The sequence below is a fragment of the Euleptes europaea genome, chromosome 1 (assembly GCF_029931775.1).
Source record: "Euleptes europaea isolate rEulEur1 chromosome 1, rEulEur1.hap1, whole genome shotgun sequence".
NCBI lineage: Eukaryota > Metazoa > Chordata > Lepidosauria > Squamata > Sphaerodactylidae > Euleptes > Euleptes europaea.
Window position 1 is genome coordinate 91,131,049 of NC_079312.1, and position 19,957 is coordinate 91,151,005.

At 43.2% G+C, this 19,957-nt stretch overlaps 1 protein-coding gene across 1 annotated transcript in view; it reads right to left on the bottom strand.

Annotated features, from left to right (window-relative positions):
* Positions 1 to 14,718, bottom strand: part of SPOCK1 (SPARC (osteonectin), cwcv and kazal like domains proteoglycan 1) — a 556,326-nt gene extending 541,608 nt beyond the window's left edge. Inside the window, exons 1-2 of the mRNA XM_056847707.1 lie at positions 14,536 to 14,718; positions 13,673 to 13,849 (exon numbers count right to left, since the gene is read on the bottom strand). Coding sequence (XP_056703685.1) covers positions 13,673 to 13,849; positions 14,536 to 14,718 — 360 coding nt within the window. The remainder of the gene's footprint in view (positions 1 to 13,672; positions 13,850 to 14,535) is intronic.
* Positions 14,719 to 19,957: the final 5,239 nt, after the last annotated feature.

The window sequence follows — 19,957 nt, forward strand, 5'->3', positions numbered from 1 at the left end:
GATAAGTAAGGTATCAGGCTGCTACATCAGTGATTATTAAACTTACACGTGATCAGAAACAAAAAGCAGTCTTGTAGTTAAAATACTGGCTCATATTCTGGCTCAGTTTTGGGGAGGAGGGAGGAGATCTCAGTCAAGCAGATGGTTTATTGTGTTGTAATACAATTGATAGATCAGTTTTAAATGTAGGATATTACTTCAACATGCAGGAGACATAACTCAGGATAGAGATCACACTCTGCGTACCGTAGAACTCCAGGATTCACCATTGGCATCTCCAGACAAATAAAGGAACTCAGGAATCAGGACCGGCTGTGACAGCTGCTGTATGTTGGAGTAGAAAATTCTGAGTTAGAGCTGCTGTATAAGGAAGATTAAGGGCTCATTCCTGAGCCTGGGAGCCGAACAGGCTTAGGAGGTGACCAGTCACCTACGCCGGAGTCAGTGCCATGCAAAGTGGCATGGACATTGGCGTAGTGACACTTGCGGCAGTGCCCAAGGATTGGAGCAGCAGCACGGCCCATGGATGCTGGCTCGGCCTCCCGTCGGCATCCTGCTGGTGCAAGTGCTCACGCCGACATCCTGGGAGGCATTCCCAGGGTGTTCCAGGGGTGGGGCTGCTGGTATGCTGCCTCCTAACCTCCTCTAGCCCGAGAACACCTTCCTCCAAAACAGCGTTGCTGCGCCAGGTTTCTCCTGGCACAGCTTCTCTGTTCTCTTGGGGGGGAAATGCCCCATTTTTGAATTTTTAAATTTAAAAAGGCTTTTTTTAGCCTTTCGGCGGACGGGGAACCTCTTTGGAGGTGCCACGGTGGTGCCTCGGCTATGTCATACCCAGCCGCTGCAAAGCTCAGGAATGAGCTGCCCTATGCTACTGGCCAGCAGAGTGCTTTTCTCTTTCTATGAAGTAGAAAAGAGCAAATGTCCAGTAGCACCTTAAAGACTAACAAAATTTCTGGCAGGGTATAAGCTGAAGAAGTGAGCTGTGGCTCACAAAAGCTTATACCCTGCCAGAAATGTTGTTGTCTTTACGGTGCTATTGACAGACTAACATGGATACCCATCGTGATCTATCTCTTACTACGAAACCATCTGAGGCTTCTACGCTGAAGGCACTGACTTAAGGAAACATAGTACAATTTCCCTAGAAAGGAACATTGTTCTATAAAATCATAAATAGGAAATACATTTTTAGAAAGCAGTTACTATACTCAGAAAGATAACTCTGTAAGAAAAATAAACTCAAATCAAAGCCCCATATCATAGGGTGTCACAAATTATTTAATACCATAGGCTGACTAAATAATACAGGCATAGTATGATGTCTCATTCTTGAGTGCTACAAAGTGGAGGAAGAATTTTGGTAAACGTAAGAAACAAATTTTCTGAAGTCTAAAACAACCTTCTGAAGAAAGGCGATCAAAGCTTTAGTGAAAATGCTATTCTGAATTTCATATCATTATTATCTTGCATTTCCTTATCTCTACAAAACAATAGCTTTTCTGTGTTTTATGATTATTGCTCACAGCCACACCAAGTGTTTGCATAGCACAATGAATAAGCTTCATAAAGCTTCACTGAAATCAAAGAGGCAGTGTATAGCAACTTGGTACATATGAGAGCATTGGAAAAGTAATAGAATTCTTCTACAGGTCATGGTGTTCAAAATATGATATGTTTGGAAAAAGCTAGCCATCACTTTGGGGTATCCAAGTAATAAAATTCTAGTTGCACAGGGATGACTGATATCCTTCTGCTGGCAAAAAGTGTTATTAGAGTTTGTTTTAGAAACTGCTGCATGAACATATCCAAACAACTGCCAAAAAGTTCACATTTACAGCCCATTTCTAACCCGAAAGGACAAAAGTCCTTAGGAGGCCAGGAAGGGGCTGCACCAGCATTCGTGCCCCCTGCGCCGACACCTGTGCCACTTATGCCATCCAGGGTGGCACAGACGCTGGTGGGGGGCCCCAGACGCCATCCTCCTGGTGCTGCCGCAGCAGCGCCACCCAGGAATGCCGGCTGGGCTTTCTGCCGGCATCCCACCAGCACAAAGTCCCATGCCAGCATCTCAGGGGGTGTTCTCGCAGCGTGCCAGGGGCGGAGCTGCCAGTAGGCAGCTTTCTGACCCCTTTCACTCTTGGAACTCTGACGGAAAGAACAGTGTTGCTGCACCAGCTTCTTGCTGGCGCAGCCTCGCTGTTTTCAATGGGACGTCATGCCCCATTTTTCAAAAAAAAAAAAACTTTAAAAGGCTTTTTAAAGCCTTTCGGTGGCTGGGGAACAGCTTTGGAAGCATGGCGGCGCCTCAGCCACGCCGTCCCTGGTCACCGAAGGCTCAGGAATCGGCTGCCCGTTTACATCAATACTTATAATGATAGCAAATTATTTAATGACACCCTCAGAAAAACATATTAACACTATATAGATGACCTATGCAATCACTCTCTCAATACAGTATATATATACGATGAAATCATGGCTCAAACCAGGACCATTCAACTCTTGGTTTACCTTAGTGAATGCTGGTTTCATTGCCTATGCTCTTTCTCCTGCTGGTATCCTGGTCTGCACTGTGATAGAGGAGGTGCCAGGGAACAAGCCAGGATTAAGATAGGATAATGGTGTTTGCACAGCATTTGGAACCATCATTAAGACAAACACTGGTTAATGAACCAACTTAATCCACTATTTGCATATGATAGGCATACCCTAATCATAATTAGTGGAGTCACCTGCATTCAGGTGATCACACTAAACTGAAGCAAGTCACTACGTCCACACAAAATTCTGCCATTATTACAGTGTGCTGTTGGAGAGGGGGAAGATGTTGTTCTTATAGAGGTGAATAAAGGTATGGCTGAGTGACTTATTGCTTCCCAAACAAAAGGCTGGCTTGGGTTTCAAAGCACTACATTTTAGAAAGATAAAAATACAGTCATTCAGCCCCAAGGACATTGTTACATACAGGTGAAGTGATTTCAATCTTAATATCCAAAAAAGGACCATACCCCAAAAAAAAAACACCCAATCACAAATTGCTTGTTTATCCTAGACAAAATGTATAGACATCATGACCAAATGAGTATGGGTCACCAAAATTAGTGAATGGGTTATATCACTAAAATTTCAGTATATGATTTATCATGAAAAGTAGGAAGGAATAATGGCAATCAACGCATTTGATACCATGAATAATCTATCAAGGTACCTATTATTACATTTAAACAGCCTATCATGGAAACCACTACATTAAAACAGTTTACAGATTAGATTGCCAATTTTACCATTTTAATGTGCTTTTAAAAAATTTCATAGAACACTGACAAAACACTTGAAACCAATTCATAATCTTACACTTTAAAGATGCAAATATTCTTGGGTTTGCTATCTGAATTCCAATTCAGATGCTTGCATAGGAAGGTATACCCATTAATGGTCATCTGTAGCTACCCTATACACTTATAAAGGTGTTCACATAACTGCATGGGAAGCCTGTCATCCATAGGATCCAGATATATGATGCCAAGAACTTCACCATACCCTAGTTTTTCTGACTGGGTGTAAATATGTCATAAAAATGTCTCACAGCATGGTCAGGCCTTACAGATGACTGGCTTCCTTCAGGATTAAATGCACACTATGGTACATTTACAAGCAGCAGCAGTGGAATTAATGATCACTACAACCACCTCACTACAAAGCTCATCAGGTGGCCATGGGCAAGACAATATTTCACAGCTTAAACTTATCTCACACAAGTATTTTTTTGTGAGGATGCTGGGGAAAACCTATATATGCCCCTAAGATTACCTTGAAGGTTAGGTAGGATACACGAGTGACAACTAAAATAAATATCACAATCTAAATAGAAACACATTATTTGCAGGGTAAATAATATGCTGCAGGGCAAGGGGGAAAACAACATCTGTCAGAAAACAAAACAAAGTGCTAGTTGCCAATGTTTGTAAATCTCTAGCTATCAAGGCAAATTGCACATTTTTTTTCCTGCAGCAGTCAATAAAGAAACATTTCCACATTTACATTTAAAATGGAGAGGTGAGTTGGGAAATCGGTGACGCTTACCAAGTAGCAATCACAGGTCATTCTCTCCTCTCCCACCTGCTCTCAACAAGTAGAAGACACAAGACCCTACCGTAACTAAGCTGCCTCTATACCTATGATACGGCCAGGATAAATGTGAAACTTACCTTTTAGAAAACCAGAATAGAAACTTTTTAAAGCAATTGTCTTCTTCAAAGAATTCTATTCTGACAGGCTTGAACAGGAGGAAGGGGAGTTGTTAAGTGGATTTATGATACTTAGTTCATTAAGAAGGGAGCCAAGTTCACAAAACTCATTTAAGTCACTTGCGTCTTATTTAATGAGAATGATTTTCTGTTACAATGGACTACAAGCCAAACAACGGAGGAGACAAATAGATGACTGATCTACTGAACCACACAGACTCCTTGATAAAGCTTCTGCCAAGCAACTTAAAGCATTATTTTAACCGTAAGCCTTCGGAAACATTGCCTGCCCTCGAATCTCGTTACAGAATAGTTATGCTGTTCAAGTGAGCAGTTCATTTTTTTCCTATGTCAGGCTGACACAATGGAACCATTGATGAGATAAGCAAAGAAGTGACATATTTAGGAATTTGGAGGGAGTCAAACTGAAATCAAAGTTTTAACTACAAGAGATACAGAACTTCCAGGATAACTTTCTTAATATATACTGTTACCGTATTTTCATAGAATCATAGAGTTGGAAGGGACCACCAGGGTCATCTAGTCCGACCCCCTAAACAATGTAGGAAATTCCCAAACTACCCCCCCAATGACCCATACCCAGAAGATGGCCAAGGTACCCTCCCTCTCATGATCTGCCTAAAGTATTTATATAATAAATACACTTCATGCATTGCTTGCAGTCCATGACAAATGCACATTATTGAAATATAATGTCAATTTTGACTGTTACCTGTGATTTACCTGCTATTGAAACACTGACCTGCAACTGAATTGGATTGTTTAAGAAGAAAATTGTGTATTAAGGAAGACCTGGATTCCTGAACTTAGTTTTTGTTTTGTTAGTTGTACAATTTGTGTACTTTGGAGCTAGATCAGCTGTATTTCTATTGTTATTTTCTTGGTGTTACTGAATACATTTTGTGTAAATAAGATTAATTTTTGTTACATAGCCAGCATGCTGTTTTTGCCATTTGCATTAATGAAATACATACATGGGTGCCCAATTTTCTCTCATGTATTTCCATTGAGAACAACAGCATCTGTATTCCTTTGCTGTTGGTAATTACATAGTTTTAAGACTATATTTTCAGTTCTTCAACAAATGCAATTCTTGGTTTTGAGATTTTACCATGTACTGCTGTTACTGTATACAGATAATGCCAAATGCCATTTACTGGATAAATCTTTATTAGTTGTTCAGGTCCTTCCAGGTGTTAATTTTGCATTACCTTTTTTAAAATTTTCCATAACCTTACTTATTGGCATGATTTCTTGCATTATCTGAACTCCAACTCTGGTGACTGTCAAGGGAAGTATGCACTGGATGTATGAAAAGCAAACTATCCAGCCTGTGGATATCCTCAGCCTTTGGTATGACTGAGCTCAAAGATTTCAGTAAGTTCTTGTTTGTAATTACATGTGAATAGACACTTGCTGTGTGAACTCTGTCTATTCCTCCCAATAGAGTCACGTTTTGTTTTTAAATCTGGATGCTCTTTAGCTATATAAAACCTTAGTGCTATATTTTCATATACTAGAATATTGTTGATTTTACAAGTCTGTTCATCTTTTACTAACTTTTTAATTAGGAGTTACAGAGAAATGCTTCTTGCTATTCAGTTCTTTAGATTTCAGCTATATTGTTGACAGAGAATTTTGTACCCACCGCATGCTTGTTTGTCAAGGTTCTGGGATTTCATCAATCTAAAAACAATTCACAGCTCAAGTACATCTTACTAAGGTCTAATTTGCCCATTCACCCATTTCCATCCTTGAAGGCATCCGTCTTTCATATAAAGATTGTTGAGTTTCCACACTTTATTCAGCCTAACAATTCTACAAGAGCAGAAGTATTTTTTTCTTTGCCCCTTACTATGAAGAGATAGCATGATCTCAACATTATTATATTTCCCTGCAGCTTGCCTGTTTTCAGGCCCTACAAATCCACATTCAGGAAGCAAATGATGGTCTAACAAAAATCAAGATAAAAGATAATAAAGAACAGGTCTAACTATGGACAATGCTTACTAGGAAAGAAAGCAATCAAATCTCACAGAAATTGCCCTAAAAAGTATTAACACACACAACCCTAGTATGATTATGTAACAGTATTTATTTGTTCGAATTCAGTTCTGCATTTCTTTTTGTGTACACTAAAAAGAGAGCTCTACAAGTCCTTGCATCCAATTATTTCCTATTTCCAAACTTTTTTTTTTTGCTTAATAGTTTAACTGTTGGATTGAAGGCTATGTACAAAACTAGATACACGCTGATCATTTGACACTCCAGAATTCTGTGGATGTAACCCTGCTGCCTTGAAATCAATGACAGCTTTTCTATTCAACTTTGCTGGCACCAGAACACACCATTTTTATCTTCAGAGCGAATGGCTTCTGGGTTAAAAGCCATATCAAAATCTATTGTGCCAAATAGACATTTTGTTGTAGATGTGTATTATGAAACAAAATACCATTTCCCCCTCTTCAGACGTCTGGCGGCATTTAGCTAGGCTGTCAAATATGCAAGGCCACCAAAAGCAGAGATGTCACCCAAGCTTTCCAGCCCTGTTTCGATCTTTACACTTTATTATATACCCCATGATGCAAAGTAGATTAAAAAAAATTCAATGCCAATCTAATGAACTGCGCAACTACTTGAAACACTGGTGTTTGCATTATCTGAGGTGGTTTCCACGATTTTTTTTCAAATATGGTAAAAATGGTAACAAAATGTTAGAAAAGCTTGAACCAAGAAGTCCGGGGCCCTATTAGATGAGAAAGAATGCCATCACCTTTAAGACTCACCTGGTGCCCAGGTTACATCCCTTTAGATGTCAGGCCAAAACCGTTATTTTATTCAGGCTTTTAAATAAGAAATTCCTTTTTTAAAGCTATTTTATGGCCTGCTTCTAGACTGTTTTATTAGCATCATTTTAGGCTGTTCAACGTTTGCTGTTTTATGTCCTGGCTTGTTTGATTTTGATTTGTCATTTTAGTTGTAAATCGCCTCAAGCAAGTCCCTGGAAAGGCAACTCTTGTGGTTTTGAAAACTTAGAAGCCATGGGTTGGAAAGGCAGGAAATCAGTGGAGTTGCCAACTCTGGGCTGGGAAATACCTAGAGATTTTGGGAGTGGAGGAAGAGGAAGAGGGAGGAGGAGGAAGAGGGGGAGGGAGCGGGGGAGAAGAGTTGGTTTTTATATGCCGACTTTCTCTACCACTTAAGGAAGACTCAAACTGGCTTACAATCACCTTCCCTTTCCACAACAGACACCCTGTGAGGTGGGTGGGGCTGAGAGTGTGTGACTAGCCCAAGGTCACCCAGCTGGCTTCATGTGTAGGAGTGGGGAAACAAATCCAGTTCACCAGATTAGCCTCCACCACTCATGTGGAGGAGTGGGGAATCAAACCCAGTTCTCCAGATCAGAGTCCACCACTCCAAACCACCGCTCTTAACCACTACACCACGCTTTGTAGGGTGACCCTGCAAAGTAGCCATTTTCTCTAGGGGAACTGACCTCTCTCACCTGGAGATCAATTCTAATTCTGGGAGATCTCCAAGTCCCACCAGGAGGTAGACAACCCGAGAAATCAGCTCAGTAGGAGGTGTTAGTGGTGGGAACATTTAACCTTTTTCCTCATACCCTTCCCTGCCAACGAGGTGCTCTTCATCCCCAAGCTCAGCCTCTAAGCTAGTCTGGTTTAAGCAAAGTATCTAGTCTAGAGAGAACATTCATTCAGAACTCAGTTCCCACTTCAGGAGACTAAGGGATATGCAATACCGGCACCTGCAATTGGAAAACAATAAGTCGTCTCTGATTGGCCAAGCCTGGTAAAAAAAATTAGGAGCTGACCCTGCTGGCTGGACAATGAAGCAGTACCTTCTTCTTGCTTCAGTTCAAGGCTTTAAGTTACTGGCATCAGTGGCCCTGAGATGGATCACGCAGGGCCAATTTGGGTGTCATTCCCATCCAGAGTTCTCAAAGTGAACCTCTTGCTCGATCAGTGCAGTCATTCTGGGATGTGGATGTGAAGGGGGAATCTTGCACAACCCAAGGAGCTGTGATGAATTCCCGCTGTTTTTCACACTGAAAGGCCTCCGGTGAAGGTAGAAGCAAGAAAAGCAATCACCCAAATCTCTCCTTAAAGACCATCCAAAAGGCTAAAAACTTGCAAGACAAAAGGAGACATCTGGCTCACTGCGGAAATGCTTCCATACCTGTTAGAAGCTGTGGTTCAAAACACAGATTTTTGTAAGTGATGGGGAAAAAATACCTCTCCCGGCTCAATTTGGAATCAGCTGTTAATCCATGAGCTTTCTCAGTGAATTTTCCAAAAACAAAAAAGGACAGCTCCTCACTTTTCTGAAAGTTCTTGTACCAACAGCACATGCATGCTGATGGTGCATGCACGCACACATACTCATTGTATTGTCCTCTGGGAATCCCCATTTCCTCCCCAAGTGCAAATTCATAGAAGGTTTTGGATGCAGAGAGAAGGGTTACCAACCTACAAAACACTCCCACAAAATAGTTAAGAAGTTTGACCTAAGAAGATACTTCTGTAACACACAAAAGGCTACTGGCTTAGATTGTCTCATAGTAAATCAGTGAAGTTTCAAGAAGAGGAAGGGGTCAACATTAAACAGGTTCTGTACCTGCACCTAGACAGCAATTAGCATGGATGCTTGGTTCATAATACAGCTACAAATGATGAGATAGACAAATTCATAAACTGAACCAGGCAATTGTGAATTTTGGTAACATCACGCTAATTCCTGCGGGAGTATAACTCTGCCCCATCTGAACTTGAAAGTGAATCGTTGTTGAAAGAGGAGAAACATTATTACTCTAAAAGGCACCAGTGAGAAAGCTCAACAGAAACTGATATTACTGTGTATAAATTTAAAAAGTCAGGCAGTTTTGTCTGTATAAGACACTTAACGTTTCCTGCTTTTAAAATAAATGTATTTAATATACAATGTAGAACAGAAACAAAACTATTTCCTTTGTCTATAGCCCTTTAAGTACTGCTAAAGCACACATTTGATTCAAAACATAGTACTTTTAAATTAAAATACAGATTTTGTCAAAAGGACAAAAATATAAATTACGTTAGGTTGCACTGCACACATTTTGTTCTTGAATGTTCTCATTGAGATTCAACTTGGCTGCCAAAACTGCAGCAAAATCTAGCCCAGGGTTCCCCAACGTGGCACTTGCCAGTACTTCCCCTGGCACCTGATAAACTATTCAGAAAGTGGGCAGGCCAATGTCAGACAGGACCTTTTACTGGCTGCCCTCATTTAAATGAAGGGATTTTCCATGGCTGCAGTAGCAGCTGTACTGGAGAAGCAGAAGGACTAGCAAGCACCCAGGCTTTCCTTAGTTAATGTGTGTTTCTAATACCCCTTCAGGCTCTCATTTTTTATCCCCCCTTCTCTTTCTCCCTCCCCCCCCCCTAGTTTATTTTTATTCTCCCTCTGTCCCTGGCCTTTCCTTCATTTCTTTGTATTCCTATTTATTCCTATTCTGTTATTCTTTTGCAAAACAAGGGCGGAGGTGTTGCAGCCATTTTGGTTTGGCTCCTTTGAAATGTGGTGTTGGATACCGTGGACTGCCAAAAAAAAAAAAATCAGTGGGATATAGATCAAATCAAGCCTGAACTGACCCTAGAAGCTAAAATGACTAAACTGAGGCTATCATATTTTGGTCACTTTATAAGAAGGCAGGAGTCACTAGAAAAGACAGTCATGTTAGGAAACGTTGAGGGCAGCAGGATAAAAGGAAGACCCAACAAGAGATGGATTGACTCAATAAGGGAAGCCACATCCCTCAAGTTGCAAGATCTGAGCAAGGCTGTCAAAGCTAGCACATTTTGGAGGACATTCATTCATAGGGTCGCCATGAGTCGGAAGCGACTTGACAGCACTTAACACACACGCATATATACACACACAGAGCCTCCTGTGGAAGTCATTTTGGGGTGGCGGTCACCTCTCCCTCTCAAAGTTCTAAAGGTGCTCACAAGCTCAGAAATGGTTGGAGGTGCCTGATCTAGCCAAACGCCTCATTCCAAACAGTGCTGCTTTTGTAACTTCATATAAATTCCCAATTAAGAGGGCAGGAAGCATACTAGTCCCAGGGGAAAAGGTCAAAGTAAAGGTCCCCTGTGCAAGCACCGGGTCATTCCTGATCCATGGGGTGACGTCACATCCCGATGTTTGCTATGCAGACTATGTTTACGGGGTGGTTTGCCAGTGCCTTCCCCAGTCATCTTCCCTTTACCCCCAGCAAGCTGGGTACTCATTTTACCAACCTCAGAAGGATGGAAGTCTGAGTCACCCTTGAGCCGGCTACCTGAAACCAACTTCCGCTGGGATCGAACTCAGGTCGTGAGCAGAGCTTGGACTGCAGTACTGCAACTTACCACTCTGAGCCACAGGGCTCCTCAGTCCCAGGAACACCACCCCTTTTTAAACCCAGGTCACGTGCATTATTCCTTTTCTTATATCCTCCCTTCCCCTCTCTTACTCGCCATTAGGTAGCTATTCCTCTGCACTCAGGAGAATTTGATTAAGGAAACTCTCTGTGAAATTCAGAAGCTGTTATGTTATATGGACTGTGGAATTATTTACAATAGTGCGATCATGACGGGATATTAAGAATTCTTTACATTCAACCAAGTTCACAGCCCTTATCAACACAGAGTTATAAGCCTAGTCATACATGGGACTGGATCCATAAGACTGTAAAGCAGAGTCATGCCCTTTCCTACATCCCACTTCAACCTCCTGCGCCCTTCAAAAAAAGTCCCTCTTGAAAGTCCATGAGGCCCTCAGGATGGCAAGGGATTTGGTGTGGGGGTCTGTAGTAGGAAGGAAGAATCAGCAAAAATTGCCACTCACTACAAGTGTAAATTGTCCCTCACCACTTATGGCACACCCATTCCACCTAAATGGGCCAGACATGTGAACAAAGAAGCATAGCTGCCCCATCTTATCTAGTTTAGCTCTGAGAATAACAAACAACACCCATCTCAAGACACACAATACAGGGATTCTACTGACAAGACATTAAAAAGAAAGCAAATGTGTGCCATTTAAATATTATCAAGGTTTAGATGTCAAGGTTGAGGGCAATTACCTATGCTGAACTCCAGCATTAACAGTTTCTTGTCATGTCTTTTACAAATAATCTGTCAACAGCATTCATGCAGCAAGAACCGAGTCACTCTTTAAAAGACACATTCTTTGAAATTCAAATTGCATGTATGAATAAGGTGCACTTCTGCGCTCTTCATGCAGAAGAACGACAACTGCTGAACAATCTGCAACAACTCTGGGGCACAGTCCCCTAAGATGTTTTCCTCCTGTGCATGGCCCATTGAAATGAATAGAAACTAATCTTGCATAACTCCTGCTGATGTCAATAGCTCTCGCGCTATATACATTCCTAGTAAATGACACATAATCTTTCCTCATCTAGAAGTAAAATGGGTAATACTAAACTGCTAAATCAATAGTCATCTTCATGTAACCTAGATCAGGCAATTGCATGATGAAGTAGTTGACACCAGATCATTTTTGCAATAACACTGCCGTTGTGAAGAGGAGGTTCTCTACCAATTACCTGTTATCCACTAAATTTTTAAAAATCTGATAAAATATTTTAAAAATTTAAACAGTGCGCAGTTGGCTCAAGGTCTCTCTCTCTCTTCTTTCTTTTCTTTTTTGTGTGCTTGTTTTTGCTCAAAGATGAGCAAAACCAAAGCTACTCAAGATGAAACTTTGTATTCTGGCCTGTTAAGTCTTCAGAAGATGTGTATAAAATACAAGGAAATAATTTAGCAGAGTACAGCCACTCACTCATCTATAGTACTTGCCCTCCAGGAAAGCAGGTAGGGAAGGTTTTCAGGCTAAGGATTTGCCACAAATTACTTGATATGCAGGAAAATGAGGACTAATGTGGGCGACTAAGTGCAATGGCTTTATATGCAAGACTGATATATTATCAGCAATCATTAAAGCGTTCCTGTTAAGACAACACAACAGTAGAAAGATTTTGCTAATTCCCATTCTCAGAGCATGTATACTTCCCCCAGTGAGTATGTGTCTCCCTGTTCTTTTCTGAGCAAGGGCATGAATTCCTCACCAGCCAAGCACAGAGGTGGTATTGGAAGAGCATCAGTTTGAAATGGTGACAATAAATCCTTTGTAACCTCTTGAACAGGATTTTCAACTACAGCAGCAACAGCCCATCTACATTAAAAACTTTCATTTCTATGATCTAGTCACTGGCATTTGCATGCTTGAATTTAATAAACAAAATCATTCCCGAGTGTTATAGCTCAAAGACACAATAGATTTTAACTGGTTTTGTTTTGCTGAATGATTAAGGCTACAAATCAGAACTACCTGGCTTCAGCTCTAAGACTGCCATTGATTTCTGACCATACAGATCAATCATTTGTCAGACAGAATTGTCCACTGAAACATAATACATCAAACATGAATATATTCAAGTAAGCTTATTCACAGAAACTAGAAACAAATATGAGCTACCTTCATTTCAATATCCTGCCTTTAAAAAAGGGGGCCCCCAGCTAAGCACAACACATAACAGGTATCACCATGGCTTGTTTTTAAAACATGTTGGCAAAAAAATTCCCAACGTCGTCTTACAATCCACATAGAAGTGCCACCTTACTTCATTTGTTGCTTTGATATATACCCACTACATAAGCCAGACACTATTTTTAAAGTCTAGGACTGGTTGAACGCAACACTTTCTCTAGAAAATTCTAAATGGGCCTCAGGTGTTTAACACTGACCCACTCCACACTCCAAGTCCATCGCATTATATTCACTATTGATCCAGGTCTGGTTGGCCACACTAAGGAAGAGTTTGTGTCTCCCAGTTTTACTTATGAACTGCAACAACTCATGATTTTTTTCCCTTCTTCCTTCCATACAGGATAGGACACAAAGTTGCAATATAATATGTAGTCAAGACATATCAAAGTTATCCTGAGTTTTTATATTCCAAGTAAAAGAAATAAGAAGACCATAACAAATGTGTCCCGAAGCGTTACTTCTTGGGTCTTCTGACACGTGCACCTGGGGAAAACCTTCACTGTTTATCACTTTGTGGTTCAAGCGGGCAAATAATATTCCCCCCCTGCAAGTTGCATTTCAGAGACACTAATCTCTTAAACACAGAAAGTTCTCTGAAAGTTAGTCCCTGTGGGAAAATGGAAAACCAACATCTAGCTGACCATAAACAGCAGCAACACCGCAAACACAGCTCCTTCGAAAGGGCCGGTGGGCTCCGAAACCACAGCAGCATCCGATGGCACCAAACGCAGGCGCCCCAGCCACGCCCGCCCCACCGCCAAGCAGAGAACCCACAGGGGAGTACTCACGTCTCTGAACTTGTTCCAGTATTTGTCTTTGTCGTATTGGGAAACGGTGCTCAGCCATTTGTCATTGTCCAAGAAATTGCCACCGCTGCTGCGGCTGCTGCTCCCGGCGAGGATTTCCGGACGCCTGCCTTCCACTGGCAGGAAACACCAAACAACTATTGCCAGTATCCTATGCATCTGCAAAGGGGGGGAGAGAGAGAGAAAGAGAAGAATACCTGTCGTCAGCCACAGAGTGAAACACCCAACTGGCTTTGCACCACTAGGAGGGGCGAAGGGTGGTAGGGAGGCCGCCACCTATTTTGTGGAGGCGAAGGGGAGCCGCTTCTGCCCTGGAAGCTTCCTATCGCCTCCTAAAGGTTGCCATTGCGCAGAGTAGAAAAGGGCAAGGGTCCAGGAGCACCTTCAAGACTCACCCAAATATTTTCTGGTAGGGTAGGAGCTTTCGGGAGCCTGCGGCTCCCGAAAGCTCCTACCCTACCAGAAAATATTTGGGTGAGTCTTGAAGGTGCTCCTGGACCCTTGCCCTTTTCTACCACTGCAGACAGACTAACCCGGCGACCCACTGGGAATTGTCTTCATGGCACAGAGGGCAGCCTAGGAATCGACTCCAAAATGCCAAGGCAGCAGGGGAAGGGAGGCTGGATGCCCAGGAAAGTTTGGCTGGAATCAGTGGGGGGCCTCCTGCGACCTACCTGGCAGCTCCCTCCCCTCCCCTCCTCCCCTAAGAGAAGGCTTCCACTTCCCCCCTCCCCTCCAGCGGAGCGTACGAAGAAGACCAGGCAGAGATGCGGACGCCGCCGGTCCCTCCAGTCCGGGGAGGAAGGCGAGCCAGGGCTCAAGTTCTCCTGCCCGGCTCCGCTTACCTTCGGCGGCGGCGGCTGCTGCGGCTGCTCCTCTTCGGTGCCGCGGCGCTCCTGGCTCGGGGTGGGCAGCGAGGCGCCGGCAGCCCCCGAGGAAGGAGCTTCTTCGCCCAGCCGCTTTGTGTGCGCGCTTGTGGCAGGCGGGAGCGGCGGAGGGGCCGCTCGCCCCACGGGCTCGGCCCGCATCGGCGACGTCTGGCGCCATCTGCCGACCGATAGGCGGAGTAGCCGGGTGGAGGGGGAAACAAGCCGGCGGCGCCTGGCTCTTCCGGGGCCTGGTTCTCTCTCGAAGGTGTGCCGGTCATAAGAACGTCAGAAAGGCCCTGCTGGGTCAGGCCCAGGCCCATCAAGGCCAGCAGTCTGTTCCCACAGGGGCCAACCAGGTGCCTTTAGGAAGCCACCAACAAGACGACTGCAGCAGCACCATCCTGCCTGTGTTCCACCGCACCCAAAATAATAGGCATGCTCCTCTGATACTAGAGAGAATAGGTATGCAGCATGACTAGTATCCATTCTAACTAACAGCCGTGAATGCCCCTCCATGAATACGTCCACTCCCCTCTTAAAGCCCTCCAAGCTGGCAGCCAGCACCACATCCTGGGGCAGGGAGTCCCACAATTTCACTATGCGTTGTGTGAAAAAAAAAATACTTCCTTTATCTGTTTTGAATCTCTCGCCCTCCAGCTTCAGCAGATGACCCCCCGTTCTAGTATTATGGGAGAGGGAGAAAAACTCCCTGTCCACTCTCTCCAAACCAGGCATAATTTTATAGACTTCTATCATGTCACCCCTTAGTCGCGCGAACTTTTTTTTTGTTTGCAGGACAATGATTTTTGTTACTTTTTGCAGGACAGTGATTCAGCTCACACCCAACCCCTTTCTGACTATATATTACTCTTCCTACACCCTTGACACTGAGAGACACTGTCCTTCAGTGTTACCCCTCTGAAGATGCCTGCCACAGCTGCTGGCAAAATGTCAGGAAAGAAAATACCAAGACCACGGTTACACAGCCCGGATAACCTACAAGAACCAATGAACTCTGACCGTGAAAGCCTTCGACAATATTTTTTTTGTTTGTTCGCCATACAGGGTTGCCAGGTCCCGCTTCGCCACCAGTGGCTGGCCACCCTATCTGGGTCAGTTGTTGGAATTTGTGTAAAAGACTAAAATAGAAGAGAGCAAAAACAATATAAGTCACTTTGAGTTCCCATTAGGGAAAATTATGAAGGAAGGAAATAAATAAATGAGAGCCAGCGTGGTGTAGAGGTTAAGGTGTCCGACTAGGAACTGGGAAACCCAGGTTCAAATCCCCACTTGAGCCACTGAAGCTTGCTAGGTGACTTTGGGCCAGTCACACACTCTCAGCCCTGACACTGACTAGTATTTGGATGGGAGACCTCCAAGGAAGACCAGGGTCATGATGTGGAGGCTGGCAATGGCAAACCACCTCCAAACGTCTCTTGCCTAGAAAACCCTACGGGGTCACCATAATTCAGCTGTGACTTGATGGCAAAATAAATAAAAGCCTAATTGGCAGAATGAGCAGGGGATTTAAGTCAGCCTTGGGCAGCCTCTTCTGTGGGGAGGCAGCACAGAAAGCTTCTAAACAAATTTTCATGTTGTGCCCATTCTTAAGCAGCATAGCCAACATGTCCACTGTTCTGCCAGGTTGCTCAGCTCTGCTGCTGCCTGACAGATTGCTGAACACTAATATAGTATTTCTATAACAACCCCCCCCCAAGTCTGTCCCCCAAGTCGGTTGAACTGGAAAAAGGAAGGAATGATAGGTGGTAACACAGCAGTAGGGCAATGTATCAATGACAGCTGTGGGGATTGCTGACACCCACTTTCCTGAGTGGTCTCACCTCATGACCACAGGCAGGTCCTATCCAGCACCAGACCTTTTGAAATCCAGAGTTGGCAATCCTATACATACACTTGGAAGGAAAGCAGGAGATAAACCATGCCAACGAACCTGACTCACTCAGTTTATGCTACATCAGGGCTCCAAGTCTCCATTGTGTATCTTCTCAATCTGAGAATTACTGTTCTAAATTGGAGAGATAATTTTATCTATTCACCAACATGTCCAAACTAGTGGCCAAGTAAGAATTTTCATTTGATCACTAACTGGGCATGAAGTAGGATGATTTTTCCCTTTCTCCCATAGTGCCTTTCTTTCCAGGTTGGTATTAAGGATGAGCCGATTAAGAAGTTAGGTGGAAGGACAGAGTAACTGGATTCAGTTCTAAGAATTAAACACCCATGAAACATTGGAACTAGGGCTGCCAACCTCCAGGTTCTAGCTGAAGATCTGCTGCTATTGCAACTGATCTCCAGCCAACAGAGATCAGTTCACCTGGAGAAAATGGCGGCTTTGGCAATTGGACTCTATGACATTGAAGTCCCTCCCCTCCCAAACCCAACCTCCTCAGGCTCTGCCCCCAAAATCTCCCGCCGGTGGCAAAGAGGGACCTGGCAACCCTAATTGGAACTTTATTGATCATGAGCTTCTTAGATCAACTCTAGCACTAATGCCAACCTCCATTAATCACAACATAGAAGAGCTGTGATTCATATATATCCTTGTAGTCTTATGTCCTCTGGGCTGTACTACAACTAAGCCTTGACTGGCATGCTACAATGACTCAGTTCAGAATGAGCAAAGGAAGTGGGCTAGAGCAGATGTTGGGAGAAGTGGGAGACAAAAAATGGGGGATGCTGGAAAATAGGAAAGAGTTCACAGCAGTGCAGGGTTGTACTGAGAGAAGGATTTAAATTTTTAAGATGTGCATGTATCAGGGGAATATAAATAGCATTGCCAAAACACTGTAATTGAACCAGAACAAATTAATCTGCCAAAGAGATGCATTTCTCTTGTGTATTTTAAGCATTATAATATTTGCACAGGAAATATGTGTTTCCATTTACCCAATTATGGTATAATTCCATATTCCAAATGCTTCTAATCCCTTTTGATCCTACTAAGTATGAGATCTAGGTTTAATCTTTGACAGTGATTCACATCCTTCAGCAGCTGCGGTACATCACAGCCATTTATCATTCATGGTGACAGTAAAAACGTCTGCAGATTAAATAATGTATTTATCACCAAGTGATGCTTTAGCAGTTCCTAGTTCTAATGTTGGGGCTGTGGAAATGTCAGATTGCATCTTACAAAACAGGAATTATCAACTTTCATAATATTATGGGGATGCCACAGATGCTGCAGCTGTGTAACACTTTCTTCTGGGGTTGGCAACCCCGGGCTGGGCGATTCCTGGAGAGTGAGGGATGGGTGCTAGGGATGGTAGAGTTTGGGGAAGGGAGGGAGTTCATCAAGGTACCGTAGCATCCATCCTTTGAAGCTGCTATTTTGTCCAGGGGAACAGATCTCTGCAGTCTGGAGATAAGTTGTAATTCCAGGAGAACACCAATCCCCGCCTGGAGGTTGGCAACCACACTTCCCTGCTCCAGCTGGCTCAGCTGGGCTATATGGGGCACAGTCTCAGCAGTGAATGAAAAGACTGGAGCCAGAGAAGAAAGGAGCTGGAGTCAGGGCAAGGTGCAGAGCCAGAACAAGGGCAAGGCAAGGGGACACACAAAGCTGAGGGGTGCAAAAAAAGTATACAAAATATGCATGCACTATCGAAAGCTACCACACCATTGGGAAAAGGGCGCATTCTATAAATTCGAATTGAAGCAACCAATCAGGGTGGCTGGTCCATTTGGGTAAAAGGGGCAGTGCCCTATTCCCCCAACCAAGCTCAGTTCCTTGCTGCTTGTATCCTATACAGCAAAAGTGAAGTAAACCAAAAGCCTTACTGAAACTAGCAGTCCAGGGCTTGTGGGCTGTCGGATACCTCTTTAGCAATCTTAGTTTTCTTGACTGCTTCTCTTTCTTGACTTCACTCAAGTTCCTCCAACACTCAAGCTTAGGGTTGCCAACCTCCAGGTAGTAACTGAAGATTGCCCGCTATTACAACTGATCTCCAGTTGATAGAGATCAGTTCACCTGAGGAAAATGGCCGCTTTGGCAATTGGGCTTTATGGCATTGAAGCCCTTCCCCTCCCCAAACACCGCCCTCTTCAGGCTCCACCCCCAAAACCTCCCGCCAGTGGTGAAGATTACCTGGCAATAAAGTGGTACTTTTTCATATTCCATCAGCCAATGATTTAGGAGGCTCTCCCCATTGCAGTAAGAGTCTTGAATATGTGGGAGCTGTAGCCAGACAGGACTTTGCCCTCTGAGGCTGGAGCCACTTTTATTACCTCTTGTAGCCATGGAATGTTCCAACCTAAAGGACGTTACTTAGAAAAAGCCAAGATTCAGAAACAAGGAGATATGGCATCTTGTTTTGGATGAATCTGTTTAAATCCACACACACACACACACACACACACTCGCCAAGTATCATGTATCTACTGGAAGGAAGTGGTTGAGAACAGGTAGAAGAACCACATATTGAGCAGCAGCTTTAGCATTCATGTTTTTGCAGTAACAATTCCCACTGCCAAATGGATGAATCATTTCTTCTGATTTCCAAGTATGCCACTGCATGCACATTCAGTTTGTGACACATGTATCTAATAGATGAAATTCCGAGAATTATGCTATAGAGTAATACAGAAAAGCTCATTTATCTTTTGATGGAAATGATTATCTGATTGTGAAATGTCCTTTCCTTGGATAGTGTTCCACATTTCACTCAGCTGCAATTTTATTGCCTATGTTTCTGCTGCTTTGAGGTAAGAGACATATTTTAAACAGTACATCAGACACTGGGTGAGACTTGTACTCTTAATTCATAGCTTCCACAACGTTAAGATGGGTCTGGTTTAAATCCCGTATGGCTGTGCAAAGATCTTTTGCTGTCAGAAGACATGGATCTTGTCAAGAGGCTGCCATATTCACACAATTAAAGGAGAACCAAAGAAAAACGACACTTGGCACAAAGAATAATGTGCTAACCGAACAGAGGAGCATTATCCATATTTTAAAATTTGCAGATCCCCCCCCCCCTGTACTCAGCAGTAAGAGATACTCTCATATTGAAATTGCACGCTCCCAACGGCCCAATGGGAAAAACCCATTGACTTTAATAGGAGCAGCAAAATTGGACTCTACCAAATTAGCAGATTCTGCAAGCAGTTCATTAGCTCTAATTAGTTATAATAACCTGAGCAGAAAAGCCAATTTAAGACTTTACTGCAGCTGCCAAGCTTGAAGTCAACACAGGTGTTATGGGTCCGTTATGGGGAGAAAAAGTTGGAAACCATTCAGAGGTTGTTGTGAATGAACATAAAACGTTGTCAAACTTCTGTGCAACTTCCTTTTAAAGTAAAAAAAAGGTGTTACTATACAGTACTCAGGGAGTATTATGGGATCACATTTGATTTCTATGAACTTACTGACTTACAG